This window comes from Cydia fagiglandana, chromosome 1, assembly GCF_963556715.1.
Source record: "Cydia fagiglandana chromosome 1, ilCydFagi1.1, whole genome shotgun sequence".
NCBI classification, from domain to species: Eukaryota; Metazoa; Arthropoda; class Insecta; order Lepidoptera; family Tortricidae; genus Cydia; species Cydia fagiglandana.
Genome location: NC_085932.1, coordinates 15,498,416 through 15,516,797, shown reverse-complemented (window position 1 = coordinate 15,516,797; position 18,382 = coordinate 15,498,416). Strand labels below are relative to the sequence as shown.

Sequence of the window (18,382 nt, the reverse complement as noted above, 5' to 3'; positions counted from 1 at the left end):
CATTTGTATGGACGCTTAATACGTTGGTACATAGTTGGAATAAAAATGTTTATTTTATAATAATACTTGCAAATATAGTGTTAAAATATATAATAAAATAAATAAGTGAATCGGTTGTATTGTGTAGGAAATATCGCTAAAAAATATTATTGGCGACATGTCGCGACATTTGTATGGCGACATTTATACGGCTATTTTGACCGTATAAATGTCGATTGTGGCATACAAATGTCGACATAGTGCCATACAGATGTCGAGAAGGTTTTATACAAATGTCGTCAGGGTCTTATAAATGCAACAAAAATAATAAATAGTGGCATATACATGTTGATACTGCCATATAATGTCGAAAAAATACCTTAAACATGTCAAAAGCGCTTTACAAATGGCTAAATAGTGTCATACAAATGTCGATTTTTAAACGTCCATATCTAGCTAACTATAAAAAGTACGGAGGTGCCTCCTACAGTATATTTTTTGTTGTTAAAAACCCTTCCTAAAACGATGATTATAAATCAGATTTTTCATAAATAAAAAATTGCCATACAAATGTCGAAAAACCACCCTCTTCAAAAATTGACCCAGTAGTTGTTGTTGATAAAAAAAATCATGTGCTAATTTTACATGACACCTTAAAAAAGAAGGGTAATTTAACCACATACTATTATATATGTGCCTATACGTTTAGTAGGGTTATACATTTCTATTGTATTAAAAAAACTTTCATTATTTTTGTTTTCCATATGATCCAGTCAAAGATTTTGAAAATACCAGTTTCATTGAAGGAAAAAGTTAAGAAGAAGGTCATTCGTCTGTTTTTATCATTCATCTGTCTTTATCATTCGTCTGTCAGAAAATCGATGTCATTCATGACAATCGATTTGTGATTTTTGGCGTGGTTCGCGGGGGAGCGGGGAGTGAACGAGCGAGACCGCAGATATAAAATCTACGAGTATGAGCAAGACAGTTGAATCGTAGAGGGCAGAGGGGTATTGGTGTCTTTGAATCGGTTAGGATTTCCCATCACTAAATTGCAGCTGTGACGTCACAGTAGGTGGTAAAAAGACGGCACGCTTGGTTTCAATACAAATCGTGACATTTGCTTCATCATCTAGGGTATATTTAAGTTAATTCGTAGCGACTACGCGCACCATACGGTAAAGACGTGGCTACGCGCTACGAGCGTAACCCGTAGCACTAAGTGGCACTAGTTGGTAGTTGGTTGTGACCCTGCTTTCGACGCAGTTCAAATCCTGGTAAGGGTAAGGGTTAATTCAACCCGCATTTCATATAAACAATGACCTACTTTCAGAGCATGAGATATGAAAAACTTTAATTTTATTAGCTTTGGCCTGTAACTCTGTTTCGCAGAGGAGTTAGTTACCTAGCAAGTGTATTTTCAATTTTTCGCCTATAGTCCGTTTTTTTAGCATTAGAAAGAACTTCGCAGAAGTAGCTTGTGGTTCCAAATCCGGCACTTTTAGCGGTAATAATTTGAAGTAAATTATATGTATTGACCATGCTACATTAGATAATTCAATAATTATCAACAATTAAAGAGCCTGATAAAAACTGCACGCTTGCTTCTGTGGAGTTCTTTCTAATGCTAAAAAAACGAACTATAGAGTGGCGCCTACCGTTATCAACTTACTGTGGTCTTGAAGCGCGTGGTAAAGATGTATGTGGGTTCCTTGCCGTCCGTGACTAGAAAGTATGGGGACGCCAGAATATTCTTTGAGGCCCGCAATGCCAACGCGCATATGTAGAATAACAGCGTTAAAGCGGCAATCACGAAGGGCCTGAAACAATTTGTACATTGAAAAACGTTTTGTTAGTTCCCCATTACATTTTTCGTTTTATTTTATTCTCATAATAAGGTGCTCGACGCGGTCTCAGTACATGTCATCTTGAAACTTAAGTCATTGTCAATAGAGGTGACAGAAAGGTGTCATCTATTGGGCATTAGCATGTCGAGCACTAAAGTACGTATATTATTTTACAGTAGGTACATATGGGACTAATTTACCGCCTTAGTGCGGTAACTAGCACTATATGCGTGCGTTTGTCAAAAATTTAAAGGCCATATATATGTACTGTAAAACTTTGAATAATACACGTGCGAAAAGGTAATTTGCAACTCCCTTTAGTCGTGTTTTATTTAATTGGGTTTTATAGTCCCGTAATGTTAGTACTGGAATCAGTTATGTAACGCTGCCATACATGACCCAAAAAATTTTTATTAAGGTATGAGCTTCATCAAATCTGATATTTGAGTAATTCTAAGCATTTCTAGCCTGGGCTGGGGGGGAGGGTGGGGTACAAAGACGGCCGCCACCCGTCATCTTTAAAAAAAATCTATTCTGATCCTGGTGGGTACTAGGGCAAGTTTGGTATCATTTTCGTATAAACCAAAGACGTAGAATTCATTGCTGATATTTGTTTTTTTCAGTTTCATAGTAATTTTACAAGAAAAACGTAAAAAGGTGAAAAACTTGGTTGGAGATTTTTGCTACGCGGAGCCGAAACTACAAAAGATAGAAAGTTGAAATTTGCAGACTAGATTACATTTATAAAGTGTACAAGAGATAAGAAGCGATTTTGAGAAATTCAACCCCTAAGGGGGTTAAAAAGGGGATGAAAGTTTGTATGGGGTTCAAGTTTTATTTTAAGCTAGGAACTTGAAACTTCGTAAAACGATATATTATTAAAATAGAAGAAAACTCATTTCAGCGTTTTTGAAAATTCATCCCCTAAGGTGGTGAAAAAGGGGTTGAAAGTTTGTATGGATATCAAAAAAATTTTTCGAACGCGGGACTTGAATCTTTGTATTTGGAGATATTATTAAAAGACAGGAAAAGTAATTTCCGCGTTTTATAAAATTCATCCCCTAACAGGGTTAAAAAGGGGTTGAAAGTTTGAATCCATTACAAATCCGAGTAGACACATTTCTTATTGCCTCCCAGGCTTGAAATGCTTAGAATTACTCAAGGAACATATGTGATGAAGCTCATAGCTTAATAAAAAAATTTTGGGTCAACATAACTGCTTCCGCTATAGTCAAGCTACAAGCTGTAAAAACAGTGACGTATACTTACATATACATTACGTACAGTAGCGATCAAAAGTATTTTGACAAACGAACTTCTTTCAATATGTTTATGAATAGGGTATATATTTAATCATTACGTTACGATTATATTTTATTCACCCTTCATTTGTTACGTTTCCACTTAGATTACTAAAACTAAACAACAGACTTAGAATTAAAACTGATAATTTGCGCTACAGGTAGATCAAAAGTATTTTGACACTTTAATGAAATGCTTTTGCTGAACTGGCAAGACGGTTAAAAAAAAAACATTTCATTAATATTTAATGGCATATCCTCTGGCTTTCCTCACAGCAGTAAATCGAGACGGCATAGAGTCCCCTAACTTCTGTATATGATCATATAGTATGTTCGCCCATTCTGACTGAAGACCTTGGAAAAAACCCCATTGTTTGAATTATTTCTGCACCTCACACTGGACGATCCAACGCTTTCTATAAAAGCTCTATAGCATTAAGATCAGTACCTTGACTAGGCCACTCAAAAACCTAGATTTTTTTGCATTAAAGAAGCCTTTACATGATCGGATTTGTGTTTGAGGTCGTTATCATGCTGAAAAACCCAGCGAAGTGGCATATTTTCTTATGTATATGGTATCATTTGTGTGTAGAGTAAATTTTCATATACATATCGATCCATTATCCCATCAATTCGTACGGGAGGCCCGACTCCATGGCGAGAAAAATATCGCAAAGCCATTACGTTAGGGCCACCAATGCCACCAGGCCAGACTGGGTGGGTACCTGGTATCGCACAACGTGTCTTTTGTTATTTGGACGACGTACATACTTGATACCATCCGACGACATTAAATTAAACTTGCTTTCGTCACTCCATAAAATTTTAGAGCAATCGGAACTTGTTCACAACTTGTCACGAATCGCGAATGCTAATTGGGATACCTTATTCTTTGCTGAAATATGTATATTTTTTTAATGGGCGTCGACCATGTAATCCATGCTCTATTAAGAGTAGTTTAATAGTAAAAACAACAACCTTTACATTATAGTTATTTTTTAGTTAATTTTTAATTGTTACTGTACGCTTCAATGGGTGTTCTACTGAAATCTTTTTTATTACACGATCAGTTGTAGAAGTCGTTTTTCGAGGACAACCGCTTCTATGCTTATTTGTGATGCAGTTTCGAGCCTTGAACTGCTTATTCCAAACAGAAATCAGATGCAGTGATACACCAAAAGTCCGCGAAACCTCAGCTTGCTACTTATCTTTCTAAAGTGCAGCCGCACCAGCTTGCTTGAAATCGTTCGAATATGCTTTATGTTTGGCATATTAAGAGAAGTATTCAGATGTAATTACTTCCAAAATATTTAAATTCTGCGGCTCTGTTCTCAAAAAAATTGTAAAAAAGAACCGTGTCAAAATACTTTTGAACCCGTAAATTGTCATTTTTTGTTGCCAAGTTTATATTTTCGTTCGATGAAACTAAGCTTTTTACGTGTTTCAAGAAGCTTTTAAGCCATTGATTAAATTATCAAAAATTCATTTGAAAAAACTAATATATTTCATACAATACCAAAGTTATTATCATTGTCAAAATACTTTTGGTCGCTACTGTATACCTTCTATTGCCGAATCTACTATCAATGAAGTTTCAATGAAGAATATCAATGAAGTAGGTAACTACCTGGTTTTATCGTCTTCTGAAGGTACCATGAGCGCCACAGCGCCATCAAACAGTCCCCAGCCGCCGCGCCAGTGCATCACGTTGGCCAGTATGAACACGTAAGAGTACACCCGAGACAGAGCGCGCTCTCTCAGCCACCGCCCAGCGCGTTTCTCTTCGCCCCAGGCTCCTACTGATCGGTCTAGCAGGTACGATCTAGTGACAGAACAGAATGTTTGTTAATTTCCATACATTCACTTCGTGCAGGTCTGATTCTTTTCTGCCTGCTGCGTCTGAAGCAAAATCTCAGCAGCGAATGTAGAAACAGTGGAGTCGTGATTTGACAACGAGAACTTTAAAGAGATAGGTACTAACGCTACCAGCCGGGCTAGCACATGATTGGCGCGACAGTATCTCGCGGCGAGATAGACTACCCGTCTTTTTCTAACTATGTTAATTAAAGAGGTACGGAGTCTTCCTCGCCGCGAGATACTGTCGCGTCAATCACGTGCTAGCCAGTCTGAACAGAATCCTGACCTGAGTAACGCGAAGCACACGTCCACCCTGATGGCTACTACGTAGGGTAGGCCCAAAGAGCATATAATCACTACGTGGGGTAGGCCTATATGGGGCAAAGCAGCTGACATACAGACTATATTTGTCTTACAAAAGAGAGCCATTCGTTCTATATATAATTTAAGGGTGCGTGAATCATTAAGAGAACTTTTTAAAGAAATTAATATTTTAACAGATGAAATTAATAAACAAGAATCAAACACGGATGACGGGCTACGACAAACGTCTTTATTCTTTATAAACTAGACAACATTCAATATAGATACATGGACACATAGAGGTCTAATCTAATATCTAATATACCCTTTTTGTTATCATTCCAACACTCCCACTTAACAAAAACAAACTAACTTATATTAAACTTCTATTTCTCAAACATGGGAATGTTAATTAATACATACTTCACTACTTAACACGTAGACAAGCCCAACAGCTGTATAAATTTATAATGTTTATTGGCCACTAAGCCTTTTGTTAGAATATCTGCGGGCATATCTTGTGTTTGCAGATATTGTAACTTAATATTACTTTTGACAATATTTTCTCTTAGGAAATGGTACCGCACATCTATGTGTTTGGACCTTTTGTGAAATATGGGATTGGCTGCAAGCTTCTGAGCAGACTGGTTATCATTGAAGACAACTATAGTATAATCATCATGAGTTACCTCATACTGCAAACGTTTAAGATAAAGAGCTTCTTTGCAGCAATCAGCTAAACCCATATATTCAGCTTCGGTGCTGGATAAGGCAACTGTACTTTGCTTTCGAGTTTCCCATGAAATAGCACATCCTGAAAGCTCAAAATAATATCCAGTATATGACTTACGATCTAAGGTATTGCTGGCCCAATCAGCATCTACGTAGGCTTGTAGATGTACAAATTTCGGCCGCGACGAGCATTGCAAGTGGACGTGTCGCAAATTTTAAAATTAAATATTAAATTACGAGCCATTCGAATTTGTCTCTAATTGTAACGAGCATAAACTTAGTGTTACATTCAAAACATATTGTCCGCTTATCTCGTTTTTAAGTCAAGTGCGTGAAATAAGAAACGGCTACAAATATAATGACCACCAAAAAATACTTTGGTACCCTAAATAAAAAAATCATGCTTACCAAAAAAAATTATTGAACACCAAAAAAATAAGGCCTAAAAATACAAAAGTACCACCATTTTAATTACGACTGCACTTCAAATTGTATTCAACTACCAAATATATTGAATGATCACCAAAAATCATTAATGATCACCAAATCTTGAAGACCAAATTAATGCGATATTCTCACCTAAATAAACCACTATGATTACTAAAAAATGTAAACATATTACCAAATAAAGTAAACTGATGCCAAAATTACTAGCCCCTCCCGCTCAACCCCCCGTAGCCCGCCCGCATACCTACCTAACCTAATCTACTTTTCTAGTAGCATTTCGTTATGCTACTAGAAAAGTAAGTTCAACTGCTATCAGTTAAGTGGGTTGGGTTAGGTTAGCACTGCGACCCTTACAGATACGAAATGGTACTAGAAAAGTGGGTTAGGTTAGGTTTGAACTGCGACCCATACAGAAACGAAATGCTACTAGAAAAGCGGGTTAGGTTAGGTATGAACTGCGACCCTTGCAGAAACGAAATGCTACTAGAAAAGTGGGTTAGGTAAGATTTGAACTGCGACCCTTGCAGAAAAGAAATGCTACTAGAAAAGTGGGTTAGGTTAGGTTTGAACTGCGACCCTTACAGAAAAGAAATGCTACTAGAAAAGTGGGTTAGGTTAGGTTTGAACTGCGACCCATACAGAAACGAAATGCTACTAGAAAAGTGGGTTAGGTTAGGTTAGAACTGCGACTGTTGCAGAAACGAAATGCTACTAGAAAAGTGGGTTAGGTTAGGTTTGAACTGCGACCCTTGCAGAAAAGAAATGCTGCTAGAAAAGTGGGTTAGGTTAGGTTTGAACTGCGACCCTTACAGAAACGAAATGCTACTAGAAAAGTGGGTTAGGTTAGGTTAGAACTGCGACTGTTGCAGAAATAAAATGCTAGTAGAAAAAGGTGACGAAGTGGATTAATTCATTTAATAGGATAACGATATACAATTTTTGTGAAAATAGTAAATACAATTTTTGGGTTTACAATAATTATTTTAGAGTCATTCGCTTTAATACGATAGCAAGATTAAAAGATTTGGTTATCATTTTACATTAAAATGGAGTTCTAATGGTGGTCATTTACTATTTTTGGGTTTACAATGATTATTTTGGTGCCATTTTCTTTAATAGGATAGCAAGATGTAAAAATTTGGTTATCATTTCACATTAAAATGGGGTTTGAAATTTGGTAATTATTTATTATTTTTGGGTTAATAATGATTAGTTTGGTGTCATTTCCTTTAAAAGGATAGTAAAATGTAATAAAATTGGTAATCATTTCACATTAAAATGGTGTTATAATTTTGGTGATCATTCATTATTTTAGGGTGTTAAAACAGATTTTTTTGGTATTAAATTTTACTAAATCTGGTAATCAGTTAAATAGCAGCCATAAGAAACACCGCTAATTACCTCGGGGAAACGAGACAGTTGCTATTTTTCAACTCTGTCGCACTGCAACTACGGCCAGAAGCGTGAACCTTATCGACGAAAAAAACCTACAATTGAAGATAAATTATCGCAAATCATGGGCGACAAAACTACAACTGGTGCCGTGCGTAGCAGCGAATCTCAACCGGACCTGTCCAGCTTAGCAAAACTAGATGAAAAAATGGCGCTGCGTAAGCGTAAGTTACCAGAGACGGATTGTGAGTGCGGAAGAGAAATAGCAAATCTCTCAAAACAAATAGAAGATATGTTCGATAAATTCACTAAGTCACAAAATGATTATTTCTCTTCGGCACGTGAGGATATGGATCAAATAAAATCAAAGATCGATAGCATACAAACCACAACTAATTACCTTGCTAGCGAGCAGGCCAAGATGTTAACTGAAATATCCGATCTGAAAAATAAATGTGACCAAACGGATAACAAGGTAAAATATCTTGAAAACAAAGTAGACGCTCTTCAAAAACAGACTACCAATAGCGATCATCAGGTGTCAGCGGAGAAACTCATAAGCGAGATAGCAGATCGGTCAGTAAGGCAAAGTAATATAATAGTAGTAGGCGTAGCTGAGGCCGAGGCTAACACCCATGAAGAGAGACAAGTAAAAGATCGAAGTGAAGTTGAAAACATTTTAAAGCTAGTACTCAAGAGCCAAGAAGTGCCACGGCCTTGGAAAGTCATAAGAATTGGGAAGTATAAAATGGGGACTAACCGCCCCCTCAAAGTATGTTTCGACTCAAACCGAATTGCAAAAGATGTTCTTCGGAACCGAACAAACTATAGACATGATAAAATAAAAATTTTCTCCGATCAAACACAGAGTCAGCAAATATACATGAAAAATCTGCGTGAAGAACTTTCAAATAGGACAGAAAACGGGGAAACTGATTTAACAATCAAATATATCAGAGGACAACCCAAAATAGTATCTCTGCCAAAAAACGACAACAACAACAGCAAAGAATAAGCACCAATAACTCGCCTGACCCAAATCCAACATCGCATCTAATTTTAAAAAGCTACAATGACTTAAAACCTATAAAGGGTTCTATAAACTTCTTCTACACTAACATCAGGAGCCTGGTAAAACATGGAAAGCTGGACGAGCTAAGATGTATAATCGGTCAAATAACGAGACAGTTCCATGTGATACTCATAACTGAAACCTGGATTAAGTCTGAAGAAGAAGCAAATTATCTCACAATGCCTGGTTATATGCACTACCATAACTATAGAACGAATAAGAGGGGAGGAGGAGTATCCATATCCCACCAAAAACATTTCATGTAAAGTGTTGCCAAGACTAGGCACATAAAGCTTTTACACTAAAAAGTTATCAGATCCCGTAGTAGGTACCAAGACTTTTACTCTGTCATTCCTAACTTTATAAGCTCTAACAGTATAAAGCCAACATCTTGGTCAAACAGTACGGCTTGGCCGTTTCGTTGCTGCCATATTTATGAACACTTTCAGAATTTGTAAGACCTGTGTTACTACTTTGTGCAAAAAATCCACCCAGGGAGTGTTTATGTGATTACAACGAAACGGCCAAGCCGTACTGTTTGACCAAGATGTTGGCTTTATACTGTTAGAGCTTATAAAGTTAGGAATGACAGAGTAAAAGTCTTGGTACCTACTACGGGATCTGATAACTTTTTAGTGTAAAAGCTTTATGTGCCTAGTCTTGGCAACACTTTACATGAAATGTTTTTGGTGGGATTTCATTCATTTTTGTAAGAGGTGATTATATCAGTTAGAAATAACATATTCGTTTACAGAACCTACGGACAGGGTCATATAAACGGGAATAATTTTAAAACATTTTAACATTCAGGTTTTTATTAAAAGTTACGTATTGCTAGCGCCCTCTATGTAGGGCCTATATAAATTATACAGTTGACTAAAAACATTTCATCAACAACTCTCGAACATCGTAACCCATTTTAAAGAAAATCTAATACCAGTTTTGCAAATTTTTTGGTTTGCTTTTACAACCCGACGTGTTGATGACTTTTAAAATTGTCATGTCACAGTTTACAAAAAACTCTTTAATTACTGTATTAGAACCTCCGTATATGAACGCAATGATAAGGACGACAATAATTTTGTGATAGTTGTCTCAGTTTTCTAGCCCCGTCCCCGTACCACGGCATGCCTCGTACCACGCGCTTTAGCGATATGAGAAACATCAAAAGGGAATATTACGGAAAACTCTGCGTAGAGGGCGTCACTACTCAATCACATGGCCTACCGTGAAACACAACAGTCGAAAGTTCGGTTACTGCCTCTCTATCACTCTTGCTTATTCGATCGATAGAGAGGCATATATAACGAAATTTCTATTTTCGCCACCTGTAAACAAACCGCCTTGATGCATCAATGTCATATACTCTTTCTTTTTTGACACAGGTCACTCACAACAGCAATACAATGTAAAATGTCTTGCACATCGAAATCACAAAGGAAGACAATTGCACTACGAACGTTTACGTTCTACGTCTTTTTTTTTAAATTTTAGGGTTGGCCGGACACCACCGTTATGAATCGGTAGTCGTCTAAGTAAATCGATATGAATTTTTCATTTTACTTTTAATAAAAATAAGGAAAAGGTGGATAATTAACTGTAAATATGGATATATTTATAGCTACCTAACAGACAACAAATTTGATACAGAAATAACATAATTAAACTTTAAAACAGATCCCCAGTTAGATTCGATTTTGACGATGGGTGTGACCTACTCGGACGGTGTATTAAATGCATTTACCTTGCGGGAAAACCATATAATTCTAGCTCTATTTAAATCTTAAATAAAAATCCATTATATGTCACAATTCGATACCTCAGTCTATAGGTAGGTGCCATCCAATCGTAATCGCTTGCTGTGACAATCGATTTGGGTTAACATCTCTATAAACGTCAGTCATAAAGTGTCAAATAACGCATTTTAAAATTCACGGAGTATAGTGAAAACTTGTAAAAAACTGTTTAAGGCCTAATATGTATAAGTTACTCTATGGTTTACTAGGTGCACCAGTGCTGCACTCTGGTGGCAGAACATTGCAGTAATACTCCCTATTGTATGTATTACAAATTGTATGTTTATAGAAATAAAATAAAAAAATTCACATAATTGGGATTGTTTTTAATGACCCAAGCGTTAACGAAGGTCTCCGATTCAGCTTACTTAACCGATTATTGTGAATTTTGTGTTCTCGTGTAATTTTTTACCATTTTCTGGTAGGAACACTTCGAGCGCGGCGAGTCCGATTCGCACTTGGCCGGTTATTTTTTAAATTAAAATTTGTACTATTTTGTATTAACCAAGCGAGTGCGAAGTGCGAGCTAAGCGTATCCGTTTCAGTTCGGCAAAAATATTTTCTTGTCTCCAGCTGTTCTCCTGTACAAGGTATAGCTCCATCTTTTCGAGCGATCATCATCTTGGTGACACTTTTTGATATTTAACAAATTTAATACATAACAGTGAAAGAATAAGGATCAAAGTTAAATGGCGTTCTAAAAGTTTTAAACATCTGTCGAAAGATGGCAGTAAATTCACTTCGACAATCTCCTTATATTTCAAATTCGCTTTGTAGGAAGTAAGGTTTTGAAAAGTTTACGAAAAGAAACAGTGCCAATATAGAGGGCGCTACTTGGCTGGTTTACGTGAAGCTGGTTCAAATCTGGATTTCGAAAACTTTTTCCTTTTTTTTATTGTTGTTTCTTTATTAGCACTCCGATCACTGCTACCACACAAAATTTCAGGATTCTAGTACTTCAGGAACCCATGTTTTCAGGTTTACGGCAAATTTTAGGTACCCCCATTTCAAGGGGTTGCAGGGCGAAAGTTACAGATTTCTCATCACCATATGTGTTAGCATACAGACCTATCCTTACATGCCAAATTTCAGCCTTCTAGGTTTTCAGGAAGTAGTCTGTATTTTCTATGACACGAATTTCATGTGGTTCGGACAGTGAAAATTAAAGAATCTACAAAATTTTAAGTATAATAGGTAGCCTAATAAAACTTGGTGGTTTTGATAAGTTCACTAACTACATAGTATACAAAAAATTTCAGCTCTCTAGCATTATCCAAGCCGAAATTACGAGGGTTCGAAAATACGACGAAACGTGCCGAGAAAAGATATGCACTGCCTTTTGCCCTTTGTCTCGTCTTGGCGGGGGCACGGCCGTGCCCCCAGATACATACGGAATAACATTAAACACAACATTACCCGAGGACAATACATAAATGGTAATAACTACCTATGGCTGCACTCAGAAAAATTTAACCTAAATATTGGGTTGGTATATAAACCCGGCGACACACATATGGAAACGTTTTTGGAAGATTTTGAGGGTCAACTGCCTCAGAACAAACCAACGATTATCTTTGGCGACTTTAATATAAATTTGCTTGTGAAAGACAGAGTTTCAGACACTTACATAGATATGCTTAATGAAAACGGATACAAGATTATTAATAAAATTGATGAACAATATTCAACTCGCGAAACAACTACAACAAAAAGTATCTTGGACCATATTATAACGAACGTGAAGCACAAGTTTATCGAAATAGCCTTGATTGACTCTTCTCTATCAGACCATAAGCAAATTATTCTAGGTATGAAGAACTGTGTATCAAAGAAGCCAAAATCGCACAAAAAAGTACAGTATGAAGCAGTTGACTACAAAATTCTTAATGAATTAGCGGAAGAAGAGCTAGGGGACCATACTGGAAATCAAAGCATTGAAGATTTGCACATTGCAATAAGGGATTTAGCTAAACGCAGCACTACCTTAAAAACTAAGATATCTAACCCGCCAAAGCAAGACTGGATCAACAAAGATATAATTGAAAATATAAATAAACGAAATGAACTGTGGCTAAAGTTGAAACAGTACCCGCAGTGCGCAGAGATATCGTCAGGTTTTAGAGCTCAACGAAATAAAACTACTATCCTTATAAACAAGACTAAAAACAAATATTACAACGATTCTTTTGAGAAATGTAAAAATGAACCTAAGAAAATGTGGGAACTGATCAATTCTTTATCGATCAATAAACATAAATCAAACTGTGCTCCTTCGAAATTAATTACGACATCTGGAGTCATAACTAATGACAAAGAAATTTGCGAACATTTTAATCACTTTTTCGCAACGATTGGTCCACATCTAGCTAACCAAATACCTGCTCATTATCACAGGTATAGGTACCCGATAACAAACCTTAATAATCAGACAGTAAATTATACAGGCCTACCTGATTTCCCACTGTGTACCGAAGAAGAGGTTGAAAAAATTATAAATAATCTGGATACAAACAGCAGCTCAGGCATAGATAAAATAACAACTAAAACGGTCAAATGTATAAAACAGTACTTAATACCAAAACTTACAACAAGCATAAACAACTGCCTAAAAAATGGTACTTTTCCAGATTGCCTAAAAATAGCTAAAGTCACACCTATTTATAAATCAGGTTGTAAATCGGATCCCGGGAACTATCGACCAGTGTCAGTTCTGTCAATACTCTCTAAGGTCATAGAAAAAGTAATACACACCCGTTTAAATAACTATCTAAAAGAAATAAATTTCCTTTCTAATAGTCAATATGGTTTTCGGTCCGAATCTAGTACCTTGTTCGCAGCGATTGATTTAACTACTAAAATAAAAACAAATATAGATGCCAAAAACTTTTGTCTCGGAATTTTTATTGATCTTAAAAAAGCATTTGACACGGTCAGTCATCCACTACTTTTAGAAAAACTTAAACATATAGGCATCACCGGCAATGCTCACAAAATTATGGAATCGTACCTAAGCAACCGGTGCCAAATAGTGAGAATAGGTAATGTGCAAATTGCAAATTATTACCTGTGGCGTCCCGCAGGGATCGATAGTTGGTCCTCTCCTGTTCTTAATTTACATAAATAGCATCTGTCAAGTACCTCTGCACGGAGAGATAAGCCTATACGCAGATGATACCTGTATTTTTTATTTCGGACAGTCTATAAAGGATATCACAACATTAGCACAAGAAGACCTCAATAACCTTAATGAATGGTTTCAGTTCAATTTACTCACTATTAACGTAGACAAGACCAGTTATATAATATTCAAATCAAAAAATAAAAAAAATACTGAAGATATAGAACTAAAAATTAATCAAACACAATTAAAACAATCTAGTGAAGAAAAATATCTGGGCCTAATATTGGACTGTGACCTATCATGGAAACAACACATAAATAAAATCCGATCAAAACTGACATCTTTAAGAGCCTGCCTCTACAATACGGCATACTGTCTTCCCCGCCGGGTACGATACACAATTTATAATTCACTAGTAAAATCTCATTTAAACTATCTAGTTGAAATATGGGGCAGTGCCACTAAAACTACTCTTAAAAATCTTCAAATCGCTCAAAATAAAATAATTAAAACACTTTTCAGATATGATTACTTAACTTCTAGTCGCAAAATTTATTTAGAAACAAAAATCTTAAATCTTAACCAACTGTACTTTAATAATACCTGTCTACTGATTAGAAAAATAATAGATAACAAAATCCACTCACAACTAAGTTTTATAAATAACTAAATTACAAAAAGGCTTACGACCTCTACGTAATTCTAACGATCTTTGTCTTCAACCAGCTAGAACTAAATGTGGCAAAAAAAATATTGGTAATGAAGGGGCACAGTTTTACAACAGCCTACCTAAAGATATTAAACAGTGCAAAAATTACAATATTTACAAACGAAAACTATTGGACTACGTAATTCATAATATCTAAATCCGGCCCTGGCAAACATTCCGCATGGGAACAAAAGATAATGCAGTATTTAAGAAAAATATAGTCGCTCAACTTAACTTGCATGTGTTTAGAGTTTAAAGTGCAATGCGGCTAAAGTGTAAATGATAAAATGACTTAGCAACAGTTTTGTAGTTCGTGAGAAATAATAAGCGTACTTGTATTTAATTTGGTCATACCCACATGTTTATAAGAACATACTTATTACTTATACAACTTCACTATAAGCATGTTTGTATAATACCTATTTCTATATGTAATGTCTCGTAAATGACATGTTCTAGTTTTAATTAGTTATTTTAATTTTGTTAATAACATGCATGCTCACTCATATTTTATGAATTATCCTGTATTTTCTCTATTTAAGTGAAATGTTAAATTTCTTTATGAGAAAATAAATTCTTTAACCACATTGCCATCCTTCGAATATCTTAAACGCAAGTCTTTGGTTAGTTTTAAATACTTAAGAACTCGTTTTGCATAAGCCCAATGTTCTTCTGTGTAACATGTATTGAACTGGCTTAAATAATTTATTGAAAATACAATGTCCGGCCTTGTAAGAACAGCTAAATACATCATACTACCTATCAGTTGCTGATAAGGCAACGTCTTGTCGCAAACTTCACCTTTACTTGCATTTAGTTTGGGCTCAATAGGAGTCGCTGCTGACTTACACTCGGCTACATTAAATTTATCGAGAATCTGCTCTATATAACTCTCTTGATCAACGGTAATAACTCCATTGTCCTGATCATGGTTAACTCGCATGCCTAAACACTGCTTAATACATCCTAAATCCTTAATTTTGAAATTTGTTGCCAACTCGTGTTTCAAACTGTTCATTTCATTGTGACTATCTGAAAAAATGAAAAAATCGTCTACGTACAACAATATCACGGTTTTAGAATGTTCATTAATTTTGGTAAACATGCACGGTTCCAACAAAGACTTTTTGTAACCAATTGACTGTAGTGAATTATCAACCCTTTCATACCAAGCTCTGGATGACTGTTTTAATCCATAAATAGCTTTGGTTAATTTTAAAACCTTACTATCATCGTCACACTCTAAACCTACAGGTTTTTGCATATATATTTTCTCAGACAAATAGCCATTAAGAAATGCAGTTGTCACATCTAAGTGACATGTACTTAGATCTAATTTGACAGCTAACGCAAACATTAGTCTTAAGGTCGAATGGCGCAAAACAGCCGGCCTAGCCAAGGTGACAATCGCTATCGCTTCGACAACGAAACGCTTTGTGTCTCTCTATCTCTCTTCCATATAAGTGTGACAGTGACAGTTGCGTTTCGATCGCTACGGAGCGTAAGCGATTGGCATGTTGGCTACGCGGCCAGGAGAGAAGGTTTCCTCGAAGTCAATGCCTGGCCTTTGGGTGAAGCCCTTAGCCACTAGTCTGGCTCTATACCGAATGCTGTTATCTGCCGGCCTAGCCAAGGTTACAATCGCTATCGCTTCGACAACGTAAAGCATCATGTCTCTCTATCACTCTTCCATATTAGCGCGACAGTGACAATTGCGTTTCGATCGCTACGGAGCGTAAGCGATTGGCATCTTGGCTACGCGGCCAGGGTTCAGTTTCTTTTTGAATACCCACTTACATTTTACTATAGCACCATCATTTGGAGCATTCACTAACTCCCAAGCATTGTTATCGTCGAAAGCCTTCAGTTCCTCTGCCATAGCTCGCTTCCACTGCAAACTCTCAGGTCCATAAAGTGCATCATTCAAGCTTACCTCACTACTCGGATCATTGTCGCTTACACTTTCACCAGTAGTGCACCAGCCGTATCTGGTAGGCGCCCTCCGCACGCGCGTAGATGACGTAGCTTCACTGACCGTTGGCTGCGCTGCTTTAACAACCTTCTCGTCTTCGACTGCTGCACCAGCCCTTTCTGGCGCTGTCGTAGACACAATCTGAATTTCAGCTTCTTTGTAATTTTCAGATTCTGGCTCTGTGCTTTTTGTGGCTTCTGGCATCGCTCCCACTGCTTTTGGATTCTCTTCGAACTCTCCATCTTTTCTGAAAACAGAGTCTAACGAGTTATCATCAATGTTAATCTGAACCTCGCCTCTCAGTCCTTCTTCAATCACAACAATGTCTCTACTCGTTGTTATCTGATTGGTCTGTGGATCGTAGACTCGATATCCTTTTACATTGTCTGGGTAGCCCACCAATATGCACTGGGTAGCCTTTTTGTCGAACTTAAGCCTCTTCTCCTTTGGCACGTGTACCATGACTTTGCTCCCAAATATTCGCAGATGGCTCACATCAGGTTTCTTGCCAGTCCATAGCTCATAAGGGGTCTTGTCATCTGTACCCGACACAACTGACCTGTTCCGCAGATAAACAGCTGTGTTCACAGCTTCTGCCCAATATGCTTTGGGTAGATCCGCGTCATACAGCATACACTTGGCTTTTTCGACAATTGTACGATTCATGCGCTCGCAAAGTACATTCTGATTTGGACTGTATGGATTCGTTTTGTGGTGGATGATTCCTGCGTTTTTCAGATACTGTTCAAACTCCTTCCCACAAAATTCCATCCCGTTATCTGTCCTAAAAATGCGAATCTTTCTGCCAGTCTGGTTCTCTACCATGGCTTTAAACTCTTTAAATGACTTAAATGCTTCATCCTTAGTCTTCAGGAAGTAGACATGGACCATCCTGCTAAAGTCATCAACTAATAACATGAAGTACTTCGAACCTCCAATGGATTTTACTTCAATTGGGCCGCATAGGTCTCCGTGAATCATGTCAAGCAAGCCGCTACATCTGTTCCCAACATGGTTGAACGGCAGCCTCATCTGCTTTCCTTCACAGCAAACTATGCAATTCTCTTTACATATCTGGGACTTGTCTGTGTATGACATACCTGTGACAGCTCCATCACGCATCTTGTTGAGGTCACTGCTGTTCAGGTGTCCAAAACGCCTATGCCACACAGCCCCTGTTGTCGACAACAAACAGTGAGAATACTTCACATTCAATTTGTATACTCCGTCGACAAGGTCGGCAACTGCCACTATTTCATCCACTTGATTGTGAATGTAGCATTTTTTATTTTTAGCAAAACATACTGTGTTTCCCTTGCTTACCAATTCGCTTACTGGAATCAAGTTCGTAACAAGACCTGGTACGCACAAAACACCCTTGACTGGAATAGTATACTCTGTATTTTCAACCAATGTTGTAATCTGGATGTCTCCACAACATTTCACGGGCATCTTTGTTTCATTTGCGACCACAATTTCTTTAACCTCATGCTGATCCGAACTGTCAATCAACCAACGTGCTGGGCCCATAACCAGATGAAATTAATAAACAAGAATCAAACACGGATGACGGGCTACGACAAACGTCTTTATTCTTTATAAACTAGACAACATTCAATATAGATACATGGACACATAGAGGTCTAATCTAATATCTAATATACCCTTTTTGTTATCATTCCAACATTAACTGTAGCTTCCCAATACATATATGATAGTATTATTTATGTTGTTAAGAATCTAGACTCCTTCACTAAGAATTCTGATGTCCATAACTATAACACTAGAAATAAAAATAAGCTTGCTATCAGAAAGTTTCGTGTTCGTAAAGTACAGAAGTCATTCGTTGGGCAA

General features: G+C 36.9%; 1 protein-coding gene across 1 annotated transcript in view; it reads right to left on the bottom strand.

The window, feature by feature from the left end:
- LOC134665907 (uncharacterized) overlaps positions 1–18,382 on the bottom strand; it is a 39,158-nt gene that overhangs the window by 19,696 nt on the left and 1,080 nt on the right. Inside the window, exons 2-3 of the mRNA XM_063522973.1 lie at positions 4,755–4,949; positions 1,652–1,799 (exon numbers count right to left, since the gene is read on the bottom strand). Of these exons, the coding sequence (XP_063379043.1) occupies positions 1,652–1,799; positions 4,755–4,949 (343 nt within the window). The remainder of the gene's footprint in view (positions 1–1,651; positions 1,800–4,754; positions 4,950–18,382) is intronic.